The sequence below is a fragment of the Ciconia boyciana genome, chromosome 7 (assembly GCF_034638445.1).
Source record: "Ciconia boyciana chromosome 7, ASM3463844v1, whole genome shotgun sequence".
Taxonomy (NCBI): Eukaryota; Metazoa; Chordata; class Aves; order Ciconiiformes; family Ciconiidae; genus Ciconia; species Ciconia boyciana.
In genome coordinates, this window is record NC_132940.1 from 3,942,413 (window position 1) to 3,958,934 (window position 16,522).

A 16,522-nucleotide genomic window follows, 5' to 3' on the forward strand; every position below is an offset into this window, starting at 1 on the left:
GTGAATATGCCTGAAAATATTATGATTATAGTGTCAGTACTGTTTTCAGAATTGAATATTAATAACCAAAGTAACTAAAGGCTACATAGCCAAGCCTACAAGATATGTTCCCGTTTAGCCTCTTGATTTATCAATATTAGATCTTTTTATTTTTAAAAGTATCCTGGTTTTGGATTATATTTTTCCTGTTCTTCCTCTGTTCAAGTAGAATATACTGTAAAAACAAGTGCCTAAAACAAGACGATACCTTTTGTTGTTCTGAACTAAAACCAGGTTGAAAGCTACAACTTGGCATGTTGTTAGTAATCCTTACTAAGAACAGCCACCTTTGTTAAATTTAAAATATAAACAGGTTTTAACAAAATTGCGGTCATTTTGCTGTGTTTCTTTTGAAGCCCCAGTCCTTCCCCTGCATGCTGTTACATTTGTCTAGGAGAGTCCAGCACGAGGGGAGGTGATGCTCAGTGTCTTGGGAACATGAAATCCGCTGCAAACTGGAGAGGCCTTCTCCGTTAAGAAATGGCTTCTCATCTTTTGGTCCCGTCTTATGGAATTGAGTATTAATTTCAGAGCAAGATAGCCTACTTTGCAAGGTGTTCACCTCTGAAGCTTATTTATTCCTTGACCTCCGTGTTAAGGCCATTAAGCAAAGGTGATTCTTAGAACTGAGGTAGCTTAATGCCTATCCACTGGGAAGGATGTAGGGACCGTGGCCTTTAATTTTTGACCTTCATTGTAGATTGTGGTCCTAATCCTTTGATTGCAGAATTGTTAAAAAGTATATATGGCAGTTGGCAAAAATCTTAATGTTCCAGTAAATGCAAAAGCCGTAAATCCAGCTGCTGACCTTTTCCATCCAGGTCACATGTGACACCTACTGGAGTTTGTCAGGCTGTGTGGAATTTATGGAGCTCATACAAGTATCAGCTGCGAAAGCTGAACTTTCATGAAATGTCTTTCAAAGGCACTTCCAAAACCCTTGTAAAAAGTCAGGATGTCTTTTTGTAAGGGTATACATTCTACACGCATTTTAAAAGGTCTCATCATGCTGTCTCTGCAAATCTTCAACACTTAGGAAACTTCAGCTCTTAAAGTATTACTCTTTACAAAATAGAGAAATCAGGCCAGGCACGTAATTATTGTGATTACCAACTTCCAACAACCCCTTTCCAAGCCTACAGAATACGCTGAACCTCTGTGCACTCCTTTCTTTCCCATGTGCATCTCTCTGCCCCCCCAAAATCGATGGTATTGATGGCGTATTGTCAGTCAGGGAAATGTGATTTGATAGTGCCCTAAAGCAGTTGCAGAAGAAGGGAAGGAATACAAAACCTACTCAGGTCCGCACCGTGAGCGTGAGATCAATGTTTTCAATAATACGTTTGCCGCCATGTAGCACCCTAACTGTTGCAATTAATAATGTAGAAGGAGCTGATTAACTTAAGTAAAGTGCTCTCCACTGTGTAAACACATAAAGATCTATAGGACAAAGGAGGAAAGAACGAACAAAACGTCATTTTTATGTGGACACATTCTTGCTTTCTATTCTGCTCTTGTAACAAGTACTGTACTAGCCACTCTGACAGAGTCAATAAATCGATCTGGGACCTGATGCAGCAGTGAGGCAGACTAATCCAATACAGCGTTATCTGCAATGGAGGCCGGGGGCAGCCGTGGGGTGGCCAGGAAATCGGCCAAGTCAAGTAAAAGCAGTATGAGGCACATAACTATAATCTTGCCTTATACTTGCTTGTTTGATTTGTGTGTCTCTGTATACGTACGCATGGGTGTATCTGAGCAAATGTGCAGCTCTGCAGGACGAAAGGGCCCATGCTGCATCTCCAAAGTCCTTACAATATCCGAAGTCCTTACAATGCTCCCGTTGGTCACAGGACCCTGTGGTTCAGCACGGATCAGCACCCACTCTGATTTAATCATGTCGGCAGCGTGGCCAATGAATTTAAAGACCTGGTGACTCTCTCCCCCACCACACAAAAGTCGGTACCTGCTCCCTGTCTCGACTGCGCCCACCACAACAGCAGCAAGACCTGCCGCTAGCCCACCGAAAAACAAATCTGAGCATCCCCTTCCAAGTGCTCTGTACCTGAGAACATAGGAACTGTCATGTTTTGTCAGATTAAACGGTCACTTGGGTCTGGTATTCTGTCTCTGACAGTGGCTGCGCTCCTCTTGGGAGGAAGATGCAAGAATCCCTATAAAGGAGACAGACCAAAATGATTTGGCCTGAGGGCAAGCTTCTTCCCAGCCCCATGCAGTAAGTGGTAGGCCTTGTAAATCCATGTTAGCGGGGAATATGAGATTGAAAAAATAAAAATAAAAGAAAGTTTCCTGCTGAATGGAAAAAAGAAAGCTGTTTTTTGGCAGAAGTTCTTCAAGAAGGAGAACATAGGCCATTGTTATTATGAAGACTTTTCAATGAAAACGCAGAAAATCATTGCCTTTTAGAGTAATTGTTTAGCTAAAGAAAGGTTACACAGCTTGTAGAGAATTTAGTAAGAAATTAAATCTCTCCAGCTCATTCATCATATTTCTGCATTTGCCAACTCTTCCCACCAGGCCCACACTTACTTCTTCTCTCTCTTCTCCCCTACTGTGGAGCATAAGTAATGGCCATAAAACCCACAGAAAGGGTGCCTTACGCACAGGCTTCCTGTTTATTGTAAGGAGGGGGGAAAATGCAATAAGTTTAATTGCTTAGTTTGGGAAATTCATCTATGTCCATTGTAAATAATTGTATGCTGTATCTATTGGAAATAGGATGCTTAGTGGCAGTTTCCAAAAAAAAAAAAAAGTCTGAACTGCTCACCAGAGCCTGCAAGGAGGAGGAAGAAAAAGCACAGGAAAAAGGATCCCCCCTGCTGAGGACTAACCCAGGCATTTCTGGACTGATTTGGCTCCAGCCCACTTTGAAGATAAGGCCACATGATGGTACCGGGAAGTTTTCTACGAACCTTTACCTTTATAGTGTGATATGTGCTTTCTTCTTGAGGTATACTGTTCTCTGCTGCTTTTTAAGAACTGATCTGAGAGCGAAATTTCGTACTGCCCCTCTGCGCGAAAGCTCAATTAAACGGGCTTTGTGCACGGAGCTGAACAGACCGTGAGGGAATGGGAGTTGGGGAGTGACCCTGACTTCTGGTCACCTTTGCATCTCCTCTCTGTGGAGCACACTCTGGCCTGTCATTAGCAACTGTGATCAGAGCAGCACGTTCACGCTCATACTGCACTGGGGACGTGTCGCTGCGGAGCTATTATGTGAGCAGGGGCACATCAAGAGCACCATGACCGCACGCGGGCTCTTTGCTCCCATCATGGTGGAACCACCTCCATTTTAGCTCAGCGAAGGATTCAGCCAACATTTCCTTGACTAATTTCAACAAAAGAGAAGAGCGAGTTTAATATGGCCAACCACAAAGCAAAGGCAGGATCTGAAATCTTCTTTCAGCTTCCCAGGGTCTGAGACCTGCCGATGCTCGATAGAGATTGACACTGCATTTTCTATGCACACTCTCTCTAGACTTATACTACATTTCTAGAGCCATCTCCAGGCCACCCTCAAGATCAGGCCAGTATAGCTCCTTCCTGGGTGGAAGACGAAAGACAGCTCCAACATTCAGGTCACGTATCAGTAGGTTGGTGCCACCGGTTCTGCAGCAAAACACTTTCTGCTCAGGGATCAGAACTTTCAGTGGTCATAATAGGGCTCAAGCCCACAAGAGCCCATCCTTCTTCAATGCCCTTTGGCCCTGCCAATTACTATAAATTAAGTGGTCACATATACAACTTTCTCTTCTCACATGCTCAACTGTTCGTTATAACGGTTCTGTTTCTGATCTCTGTTTTGTGTGTCCCGTTTCTTACATGTGTTGCAAATCTCTAGTAGGAAAGCGATGCACGAGGGTCTAGGGCCCACCTACGCTCAGGAGCAGTCTAAAATTCAGATGGCACTTCGGGCACTGTGTAACTCTGCTCCGGGTGTCGGAGAAGAGCAGCCCTCACTTCCCATTGCTGATATGGGAAAGTCCACAGATCCTGCTCAGGTTTGGAAGAAGAGTGACCCCTCTAACTTCAGCAGCTCTAGAAAGTCGCAGTCCCACACCCCAAAGTTGTGTTTTTATATCTAGTCTCTCCAGATTTCTGTTCTTTACTCAGGAGAGATGTTAGTCCTGCATTTAAATGATGTTCTGAACCTGCCAGTACGTTTGCTGCTACGGGCCAAGAGAAGGAAAGGGGCAGTCAAGTCTCTGCTTAGAAGTGCTTTGCAGCTTAAGGTTCTTCCCAAGCCAGGCATGCTGGCCTAGGGAGGTTACTTTATGGAATATGTAGTTCTCAGGGGGCTGAACTGATTTGAACAAACGCTTCCAAATTAGTGTTCTTCATCTTCATTCACACTCAAACACAAGCGGTGCATTTAGCCTGGAGGAACTATTCTTATTCCGGGGAGGAACAGTCACCTAAGCAACAAGTAGCGCTGACCGGGCTTATAAATAGTTCCGCTCAGAACCCCCAAAATAAAAGGCCTGATCTCGTTCCTGCAGCCTCTCATGTTCTCCGCACGTCCGCGGCAATGCACGAGCCGCACGCAACCCCTCACACTTTTTCTGAACACGAACTGCTCCGTGAAGGGAAGCGGTGGCTCAGCTGTTAGCACACTGCAGCAATACCACGAAATCTTGACCTTACCCTTCCTCCCCGAGGGCCAGCAGGTGCTGCCTGTCTGACCAGAGCAAGTCCTGGGTGCTGGGAAATGGGAGAGAGAAGGGTGCAGAGGCAGCAAAGGACAGGCAGCTTGTGGTACTCATTAATAAAGCACATCAACACGAGCTGTGCGTGAGTCTGGCAGCTCTGCATCGCTTTCTGACGGTGCAAAGGGCAGGGTACTGTGGCAGGGGTTCAGCGAGGAGCAAAACTGGAAAATCCCCGTGAAGGGAGGCACATGGTTTATTTGTCAAAAGAAAAACGTGTGCACTGGTTTCTTTCTTCCATAGGGTGGCAATGGAACCTGGGCACAAAACAGCTACGCGGTTTCAGCTGCAGGAGCGATAGCTCCGGAGGAGCTGCAGCAGCTTCCCATTCAAGGTGCTGACTTTGATCTATGAATCCTATACGCTTTTGGGCCTTGCTACCTGTGAGACTGCTTCCCTGCGTCCCCCCTCCAGCCGCGGCGAGGGGCATCACCTGCACTACATTCCTCCAAATGAAGTGTCTCGGCAGCAGCGACTGGCTGTTATCACAGAAGGACCATCTACTCTGGAATTTGCCTCCCTCCCTTGTCTGACAGAGCTCACATCTGCTAACCTACAGGACACAGCATAAAGCTCATTTTTTTCTCATGCCCTTTGTTTTAAAGCGCTGCCAGTGAAAAATGGCAGGTTGCAGTTTGCTTTCTAAAAGGATTGTGGGGAAGTAAAATAGTCTTTCCCTTGTCTCTTGCTAAGAAAGTGATTGTACAATTAGGTTTGTATATGCACCTGAGGCATAAGGTGGTTTTTTTCAAGATAAATAAGAGCCTAAAAGAAGAAGCTGCAAAGATACCACTGTCTAATTCGGGAAAGGCAGAGAACAGGAGCAGGTCTAAAGAAGTTAGCAATTTCCTTATACTACAAACATAGCATCCCTTTTGCTCAACGTCAGTCATTTCCCCCCCTAACTTACTACAGGGCGGCATTACTCTTTTACAGATGCGTTTCAGAGCGTGCTTTTTTGTACCTGGTCTTTATAAGGCTGGTAGCAAGAGCTGTGCTTCTGAGCCTGCTGGCGTTCGTACTGGTCATTTTGCTGCCTAGATAAGCTTGCTTGACTTTGGGGGTTTTTCTTATACTTTATTGGGGTCTGCTAGGTAAGTTATGGGCCTTTGCTTCAATTGTTTTGCGTTCTAAAGGATGAGCTCTATCTACAGCACTGTTGTGGCTGTGTGGCTCTAGGGCCCCAGGAGGGAAAGTGTGGAAAGACAAGACCTTGGCTTACTCTCCATGACCCGACTGTAGCGTTGGGACTGTGCAAAGGCAGAAGCAGGAAGAGCTTCTACTTCTGTTCTTCTAGAAAAGAGTTTTATCTTTTCCTAGAGAAAGGTAAGGGAATAAATATTTGGTTTTGCGCTTAACTAAGTTTTATAAACTAACTGGGATGGATCTGATATAAAGCATGTTTAGATTAGAGAGGGATTTTTCCTGAAACAGCTAGGCAAGAGGGTGCATGACACACTTTCTTAAGCAGAGAAGAAAACCATTTAGTTTCTCACAGGTGGTAAAGCAGTTGATCCTCTGCCTGGGTGCCTGCAGCGGGAAGCAGCTTCTGTTCTGTGCATCCTCGTAACCTTACTGTGTAAGGCACACGGGCTACTGGCAGGTAGGAGTGATTAGATGGAGCAGGCATGTGTTGCTCAGGAGCTGTTTTTAGCATCCGAAGTACAATTTCCAGGAAGATGTAGGGTAAGTAGGTGGCAAACAGGACCCAGCCTAGTAAACAATGTTTAGCGTGAAGCGGAGCTGCAGCACACCGACTACGGCACACTGATCCCTAAAGGCATTTTGTACGCGAGAGCGAAGTGAGGGCATCAGAGATCAGCAAACACTGTTTAGAGAGGCGAGTGACAACGCAAACTCTGGTCACAAAGAGCAGGTTGCTAGTTTAGCGTTACCAGCTGCACGCTCTCTGAGTGCATATCCTGTGTTTCACAATTACTTTTATCGCTTGGTTAGGGGGAAAAGAAAAACCCCAAAACTCAGAACCCTTTATTCTTTGTTAGCGTTGTTGCTACTGATAGGCTAGTCCCTAATTAACGTGATGGTACTTTCCCATTCCTCTACCACTCTCCTTATTACAAGTCTTTGGCAATACGAGAGACGTATCTATTACTTAGTCATGAGGTATCTAGACCAGCTTGCTTTTGAAACTAAAGACTGTGTACCCCAGGCATACTATATTTCTGATTTGCATATGGAAAAGGCAGTTAAAAAGCTGATGCCCCCGTATTGCTTGCGAGTCAAGTAGCAAAAGTAAATGATTTATCAAGCAAAGGTTACAACACCTGTGCCTTTTTGTCAACATATACAGAGGATGCCAAGTCAAGTGTTTCTTCTAATAGCTCAAAGAGAAATTTAGATTCAAATAACCCCCCAGATAGGACAATTATGCGGTGAGCCGCTGGAGTGGCAGAGTGATGGATGGGGTAAGCAGAGGCAGTGTATGAAAACACAAACCGACTGCAAAGTTTTGAGGCTGCTAAAACCAGACAAAGCCAACAGCCCTTTTGGGGCTTTTGCTACTGAATCAGAACTACTGACTTAAGTCAGTTTATTTCCTGGTCTCTTCTGTCACGGAGTTGTTGTCCTGCTACAACCTTTGCTGACACAGGACGATGGCCTTTTTGTAAATAAAATATTACCTAAATTCTATAAAATTCCTTTAAGGGATTATATTTGAAGCAATGTGACATAAATCAGAACATGCTGCTAATGGAAATGTCTACTGCTAATTTTTATAATGCCCATTAAGAAAGGCATGTACTGGTTTTGGTTGTTTAAAAACAGCCCAGGACAGAACGATCCTTGCTCAAACCCAGCCATGCTGTTGTATATTTGTCTGCGTTTTTATTCCAATGTTCTGTGAAAGCCCATGAATGCCCATGTATGGGAAATGCGACTTCGGCTGAACGGCGCTGTCACATCCCTGTGCACAGACTCACTTTTGCAGCATTTTAAGACTAATGACGATGATGCATAACTAGTGCCTGTAGTCAAATGACCCACCAATTGGAAGAGAAAATCAGAGCCACCAAAAAGCCGAGCATAATGTTTTCTTATAGTTTGTAGCTGGACCGTAATTTTAAAAAAGCAGATGTTCAGATACAGCCTTCATTTTTATTTTGTTGTTCCAGCAGTAAAGAGTTCCTTAACCCTTATATTTAAGCTTGACTTTCAGAAGCTCTGAGTGTTCACTGCTTCCTCTTGTCTAAGGGAGCTGTGTGGCCTGGCAGTTAGTGGTCCTCAGGACCCATATCTTAGGCTGACTCTGAATGTACTATAAAAATCCTGATGGAAAGCAGCCACCCCAGCTGCTTTTAATAACACAGTCCTATGTGTTTTTATATTTTCATTTTGAAAATATCCTAAGTGATCGTCCTATACACTAATGCCCTGCAAAAAGAGTACAAAAGCATGTCTTTGTTTAGAGGAACGCTAAGTAAATCCCAAATCACAGCAGTTAGTATTTTTACCTCACTTCTCTGATTTAAAACACAGTCAACTTCAGAGTTGTTTCATGAATAAGTAGTGAGTTTTGCTGATAAATTATATATTTAGTATCAAGTGGGTTGTGGTGGTGTAATGATGTATAGAAGCACGGAGATGCAGCTGGAGTCAGAGACTGGAAGTCAGTCTCCTTACCCACTGCAGCATGTTTGACTTTAATTGAAAGCTGTGCTTGAGTATTGTTTTTCACCGTACAGCATTGTTATTCACTATACTGCATTACATAGAAGCACTTAAAGTAAGGCTAGAGCACTTTAAAATGATTTAAGTCATAAATAAGGAGGATAAAAGTTTACAGTCAACAAACTTATCTGGGAAACCTAGGCTGCAGGATGCAAGTAAGTTTAAAATAATTTGGAGACTTAATACTGTTGTGTCTTACTACATAATCAATTTACCAACTAGTAGTTTTTCAAGTCTTCTGGAAAAGGTAAGCAGCATTCTCCAAAGGGTTTCAAGTTTCCTGAGCTATGAAGGAAAAGACCAAGTGCTTAAGGACTTTAACAGCATACCTTAACATTCCTGTTTCCCGATTTCAGTGTATTTCTCTGTATTCCAGTAGTTTCCAAAACGACTGGAGAAATGCGCCTTAAATGTGAAGGCGCATGAAAAGTGGTCACGTACATGAACTGAATACAGGAAGAGGCCTGAGAAGTGGGGTGCAGGCTGCGTTTTGTTAAGGCATGAAAAAAAATCAGAACCTGATGGGTTAAAACCCCGCTCTGCACTGCTGGTGTACTTTCTGTGACCCTATTTAATGCAGAGAAGGTTTGAGATTCGATGTAGTTTAACCTGTGCTGTCGACAGAGCTATAAACTAAAGCCCCTAACAAATTGTACACAAAGAACAGATAGCAAGAAAACACATTGTGTTCACAGGCATCTGATTGCAGCCCTGTAAACTGAAAATCTTCCGTAAGGAGTGACTTGTGTTTCATTGACAGCATAGGTGCTGAAGCCGTCGCAACGAGGAGTCTGTCTTCATGCATATACTGGACTGTGGCATGTGACAGCCACGAATCTGTACACTAGTTATTCAGATGCATATAAACGATTTGAAAGAACTTACAAGAGCTAAGAGTAGTACTCCCCAATTTGCTAGTTATTTGAATTATTACTTTTTAGCCATCGCGACCAGCTCAAAACAAAATTACAAATATTTCTTGCTGTTGATCTTCAAAAGAATTGTAACATAGTCAAGCAGTCACGTAAAACTACGAACGACATTTGTCCTAAAGCACTAGTACTGCTCACTTTTTTATACCTTTTCCCCCATGATAACATGATATTAAGCACAGACTTAATTTTTTCAACATCTGGCTCAAATTAGCTGCTAACAAAACTGCCAACAACTATTTTCTTAATCGACCCTGGGAATTTGATACAGCTTGGAAAAAGCACATTTAAACCTCGTCCTTCTCCTAAAGAAACACAAATGTTTACTTGAGCTTCTGATTTGACCATAGCAGGACTATGAATTCAGTTAACCCAGCTTTATAGGCCTGCCTCAACTGGACTTTTTTCTCTCTGTGTAAGGAAACAGATGTGCTCGCAATTACAAAACCTCCTGCTCGCTCAAAGCCCGCCATGCAAATGGCCAACCAGGAATTCGAGTCTATTTTTTTTACATGGAAGTCATTGGAGCAGTCTCCCGTTGTATTTGGTGGGGGACTAAGGTGCAGCGTTACCTGATGGGTCTCTCTGAGCTCCTTTTGCATATGCACTGAAATGCACTGCCTAGGGAACAGGTTGGAGCAAAAGTCTTTGAAAACTGTGCGCTAGAAGCCAGTATCTTAGAAAGCGAGAGAGATCTTTCCAGTTAAGAAAGCAGCGTTATTACTACATAAGCCCAAAAAAACACAACAGACAAACAAACTGCAAGTGACATTTCGCTGTAGTTACTGAGACCATGTGGGTGAAGTGACAGCGGCAATGCAGCTGGCTCCGCGGGGACACGTTAGAGTACACTGAAGAAGAAGAGGCTGCAGGCATACAGAGAAGTCGAAAGCGGCCCACCTGAGTCTGTTGAGGGATATTTACAAAGCTTGGATCCCGTGGTCCAACACTGACGAATCGGTTTGCGGGGGAGGTGCTGGGTGTCGAGTACGCTGTGAAGGGAAGGGACACATGCGTTGAGGAAGCGGCACTAGATTGCACACGAACAACACCAAAACACACTGTCTCAGAGCCACCTAAGCAGATGTTTAACATAGAAATGTGCAAACGTTTTAGAGAGCGAGAGTTTGGTTTTAGACACCGGAAAGGTTTGGTCTGAATGATGGGGATATCAACACGGAGGGGACTGGGCTGCTGGGAGAGGCAGGACGGCCACGACGTGCGCTCGGGGAGAAGTGTGCTGGGGCCCCCTGCGCCGCTCTCCATCCCATGGGAGAACCGCTGCAGGCCCTTCCATGCTGGGATAGCGCACGAGACTTCTGTAGGTCCTGGTATTGCCTGACTGGCTGCACTCGAATATGTGGTATCTCTGGTTTTAACGGAGTTTTGTATAGCAGTCAATTTACTAAAGTGCTTATTAACAGAATCAGACCCTTATTTCATGCTAATCCAGCGTTCTCTCTCGATATAAAGTTTTGGTTTTCATACTGCTGTGGTCTGCACTCTCTAAAATGTTCACTTGATGTGTTTGACAAACTAGGAAGATCCTTTCGGTAAAAAATTAATGGGTTGCAGTTTCACTGGGGTGGTAAGTGCAATCAGTCTGAAGGCTGAAGCTGCCTTTAAAAACTGGAATGGCTCCCATAAATGTAAAGCTATTAAATGCAATGCAAGCCAAGAACCCAGATTACTTCCAAACTTGAAGTACTTTAATGATTTTATTGTTGCATTATATTCTCCACTGCAACTGTCCACAATGCCACGTACTTCCACATCCAAAAGCTTTCAATGCATTTTCAGTCTTCCTCTCATTTGAAAATCCCCCATGCAATCTTCTCCCTTGTTCAATTTTTTGCATGTTCATATCTAAATTCAAATAACCTAAATAGACGCCTTAATACAAACAGTGATTCTGTCTATTTTAAATATGTTTATGGGAATGCATTCTGCTGAATAAAATCCCCAGACAATCTAACTATCCAATGAAGAGACAAAAAACAATGTTAAAAGGAAAGTTACTTGCCAAATTCCAGTCAGGCTAAATATAATGTTCAGGCCTCAACGTTACAGAAAAATAAAGCGAGTTAAGAGTCGGAGAAGACACTGAGTTGTCTGTGTAGATGAAAGCCTGCTGCCTTTCTGAAGGCAAAATGTTAGGTGAAGAGGCATTACATTGGAGGAGCCTTTGGTTTAAGACTGTACTGAATCAGACCAACGCTCCACCTTATCCACTGTCCTCTCTCTTGCAGAGGTCGTAAGCAGATGCACAGGGAAGAGTCAAAACAGGTCACATATTTACTTTCTCATAGTCTTTCCCACCCTCTGATTATTTTCAGCTCAGGGGCTCCCTGTATTTAATGGCCCACAAGGGATTTCTCATTGATGAATGTCCAATCTGCCCTTGAACCCATGCAAACATTCTGCATCCCACAAAGCCCTTTGGCAAGGAGTTCCCAAGTCTACGAGCATGCAGAACCACGTCCTTCCCTTCCCTCTCTACCCAGGTCTCATGATGCCTCCTAATTCTTACGATTATATGAGACAGCTTCACTTTCTCAAAGAGCATTCCCCTGAAATCACCCCAGGAACTGCGTATCTTCATTTCTTACTGATCTGAGGGGAGATAAGGCACTGCTGACTTCTAAGAATGAATTCTTCCCAGTTGTTTCCAGTGAGGTGAGCTTTTCTCTCCAAAAAGCTAACATGTTGCTCGCACTTGCAAAAATCAGGCAAGGAACACCTTTCCTGCACAGAGTTTTAAAGGAATTTTTAAGGGCACTAATTCATCTTTCCAAGATGATTTTGCAAATTGCAGTGCAGCTTGCGTATTAGAGTATGAACAGGTACACTGGTTGTTATTCGTATCTGCAAATTGAGGAAGAAATGAACTGACTAGATTTGGTGAGATGTTCTCCTTGCCTTTTTACCATCTTAATTTGCTTAATAATTCAAAGAAGCCACAGATTTGCAAAGGGTGATATCTCTGTTGCTAGTGCCATGTATGAAGATTCTTCTGTACTGTTTTATGGTGAGGTGTTTTCTTTTTTTAACTAACTACTGAACCCTATGTTGTGCAAGACTAAAAATTCCTTCTGCAGTGGGGAAAATTAACTCAAAGCTCAAAAATCAAACATCTGCTGTTTGGTTCTTCTGGTCTACTTTTAAGGAAGCAGAATGAGTGGAGAGGCCATTTAATCCCTTGGAGCAGGTAAGTTCCACTCAGAAGGGAAGGAACTCAAGATCTTGTTTACGGTTCCCTGTTGGCAGATACTTTTGCTGTGATATTTGGTAGAAAATCAAAGGGAAACCATCAGAACGCTGTCTTAAATGGCTTCTCTGTTCAAACAAAAATTCTAAAGCATTTGAAAACTGTATAATATGCACAAAAGTCCCGTCAAACCTTGTTGGGTGAATTACTATGTATACCTTTCTTCCATAATGCTCCAAACTATGTTTAACTTGCTTTCTGAAAATACTCGGATGTCAGCGTGGTATTTCCTTAAGGTCATATAACTACATTGCCAGAGCCAAGAAGTGAAGAGTACCAAAACTACATATATGCAGAGCAGGCTTTACGCTGGACTCTCCCAAGATGCTAGTCCCACTTCACTGTAAAATGTCGCGAGATGTTTGCGGATTGTAAGGGGCCATTTTGGCTCAGAATATTAAGTTGACATGGAATACACATTAGCAGTGACTCCTGTTATGGTGAAATTTGGTTCAGAAAAGGGAGCGGTACTGAGTGTTGCTTAGACCATCACCAACACGGCTTCGAGCCGTAGCTTACTGTCTTCATATAAATACCTTTGTTTGACATGGAGGTGGGATTCCTGGAAGTCTTACCAGTTCTGATCCCTATACTCTGTTCTGAGATTAGGACGGGGCAAACTGCTCTTACTGGTTAAAGCTGGGTCATATTATATTACAGTATACATAGGCTAAGCCTATGGCGGGGTCTTCAAACTCCTTTTTAGGAAAGGGAAAAGCCAAAGCATGGAAAGGAACAGAAGCCAGGTCTCTTAGGCATATCTTCTCCTGATCTTTATCAGCTTTGCTCCACGGGAATTGCATAGATCTACACTGGTTTACACTAGCTGATAGCTGGCCCGTTGCACTTGAATAGAAACATCTTCCTGCCTAGCCTAGTCTTTCTGCTACTGGAATTCACTAAGGATTGCTTGCAACATCATAGCCCATAGCCAAGGAAATGAATGTGATGCCACAAATTTGCTATGATGCTTCACTTCAGGAACAAGCAAAACAGGAGCTGGCAGAGAAAGAACATTTGCTCACACAGACAGCTTTGATATTTAGCCAAAATGGCAAGAAATTGTATGAAAGACAAGACAAACAAACAGTTTGGGGAATGTCATGTATTTTAAAGTTGCCTGCAGTAGGAGAATGTTAATTTAAAATATACTTTCCTGAAATAATTTCTATTAAGTATAAGAGTGTGTCATTTATAAGACAGTTCTGGATTAAAAGGATAAACTTTTGGTTGGTAAAGATGATTTGGGTGAGCGATAACCTAATGCACCACTAGGTCTCTCTTTTACAGACCAAGACGACAGGTACATGTGCTTGATATGAAGAGCTGTACCGTTTCGCAAAGGACTAGGAGTCAGTTTAGCCGTTGCGGAGTTGTAGTGAGAGAATTAACCAGAGGAACGCGGTGCAATACAGCAATTCCTACTGCAGTGCATTCTGCAGCTGAGTATCTGAGAGGGAACTGCAAATTCTAACAAATTAAATGATACAGTCATCACCCTCTTTTTTATGGATGGGGAAAGAAGCGAAGAGAAAGCTAAAATGGCTTGCCCAGAGGGTGCTCAGTCAATGCATAGCAGAGAAAGGGAGACAAATCCAATCTGATTATGAATCCAGTACTATAGGCACAAGATCATTCTTCTCATCCTGACACAAATGCTGTTTAACATGAAAACTCCTTTGTGCAAAGGGACATTAACCGATAACGATCTTGCCCAACAAGGGAAAAATAGCTAAGTTTCTCCCCATGTAGAGTTGTGAACCTTAGAAAATAACATTCAGTTTAAAAAAGCCCTTTAAAAATCATGGTGTACAAGATGGCAGTATCTTATACTCTGCATTGGAATGAGGGCCACAGATTCTAACACTCAGATTCAGTTATGATAGTGATAAAGTCCAACTGGCATGTAGCAGAGGTGGTGTTTTCTTTAAGCAATGAGATATTAAACCCAGAAACTGTCAAGTTCAAGAAAATAATTGTGTTGTGTTTGTTATGGGTTACCAACCAAACAAAATTGAGAAGAGATCTGAGATAAGATAATTTCAGGACTGCTTCTGATATCAAGGATGTGTTCTATTGAAAAGGCTTTTTATGGAGGAAAAATGAACCCTCCCAAACTTCATGAATCCCACCTCCATTGTGTCATCTCGCTGAGGAAAATGCTGGCTTTCCAAAGGCATAGGATTCGCAGCTGAAATTTTCAACTCCCAGAGCATGCCTGGCCACCCAGTAGCAGCAAATCCCTGGTGTGCATCTCCAGGGGCTCTTCCTTCCTTGGACAGCACTAATGTTCATGTTTTGGTTAATGTCACAGCTGGAGAGTTTCACTATTGCTCCGAGAATCATTAACCACCTTGTTGTGATTTTTAGCTCTCATTCCCAGGAGGCCGAGCTGTATTGAACAGCTGCTCCTGGCTCCTGCACCCCTCAAGAGGGCCATATTCCAATTTTTGGTAGGGCCGTAAGTGCATTTTGTTTCTGCAGAGGGCTTTCTGCTAGACCAAAAAAGGGAAGGAGAATGGAGCAAATGCCAACCCCTTTCACTCCATTTCCTTGGGGGGGGCTTCATTCTCCTCCTCACAGCGAAGGAGAGAGTCTGGCCAAAATCTAACATCATTCCTGCCTTTGTTGCATAAGTGACTTTCCAATATCCTAAAGCTCTGCAGGGCAGTCAGCCATAACCCAGCGACACTCCCAGAACCAGTGCACTCGAGCAGTTCGTAACCATGGAAAACACCTTTTTGTGCGGCTTTTATGAAACTCTGGTGAATCTGCACTTGCTATTTGAAGGCCAATATTTAGTTAAGAAAAAAATAAACACTGATGAAAATGGAGGGTTTGTACTGATTGACACACTCAATGGAGTCCAGTGGGCCCTTCTGGTAAACGCTCACTGCGAGGCTAGGAACTTTGGTTTGTTTTACTCTTTATGTGGCCAGCCACTTCCACTGGCTTTGGTATATATGTAATATTTTTGCTTAGAAAATATTTCCTATAATCTACTTTTCTGTGAAATTTGTCCCTAAATTAATTTATATGCTTCTTTACAACTCAAGTCACTATTATTCAAAACCCTTACCAAAAAGGAAGATGCATGCCTGAATACGTACAGAACTATATGTTTAGACATCAGCGTAGCTAATTAACAAACAGTAATTATTTTCCTAATCTTTTGTTTAAATACCATTAACTGGCTGCTCTTGAGAAAACCTCGATTCCCAATTAACGTGGCAGCTGTCTGCTGAACACTGAGCCACAGTGACCAGCCCGAGCCGATACCGATGGGTGGTGTTCTGCGAACTTCAGCGGACAAATGCCAGTTTTTATGCCAGCTGAGAATAAGGCCAGACACGCATTTAGCTTGTTTACATGATCACAGTATCACAAAAATTAAGCATTAAGATTACTGCTAAAATGATGTTGGGATTTTTTTTCTTTTAGATACCACACACTGCCAGTAAACTGAGTCACAACCGTAATGACAAATATAATTGACCTAGTTTCATTTTTCCCGGTTCTGAAGACAAGGAAATAGTAAGGCATTGCTGACTATATTCAGTGATAACCATGACTAAATGTTAACCTTTTAGATTCCACCGCTGAATCTTATTGATAGGGCTTAAAAGACAGTATCTCCCATCAGAGAGCATCAAAACTACCTGATAGCACAAGTGTTGGTCTAAGGTCAGAAAGAGGAGTGGAGGGGAGGGAATGAATCAACTTCTTAGCTCAACAAAAATCTGCTGATCAATTCTAGAAGTCCTGATTCTAGAAGATCACGTTCACAATCTTACCAGACTGCCTCATACTAAAACCCATTTTAATTTCTAAGCGAGCCAGAGCATCTTGCTGAGTTTGCAGTTGTG

At 43.0% G+C, this 16,522-nt stretch overlaps 1 protein-coding gene across 9 annotated transcripts in view; it reads right to left on the bottom strand.

The window, feature by feature from the left end:
* Nucleotides 1–16,522, bottom strand: part of NFIA (nuclear factor I A) — a 256,184-nt gene that overhangs the window by 19,525 nt on the left and 220,137 nt on the right. For 6 of the 9 annotated variants that reach the window (XM_072866534.1, XM_072866537.1, XM_072866536.1 and 3 more), the window contains one exon: nucleotides 10,289–10,380. The exons of the other annotated variants lie outside the window; for them this stretch is intronic. In XM_072866534.1, the coding sequence (XP_072722635.1) occupies nucleotides 10,289–10,380 (92 nt within the window). The remainder of the gene's footprint in view (nucleotides 1–10,288; nucleotides 10,381–16,522) is intronic. 9 annotated transcript variants of the gene reach the window in all.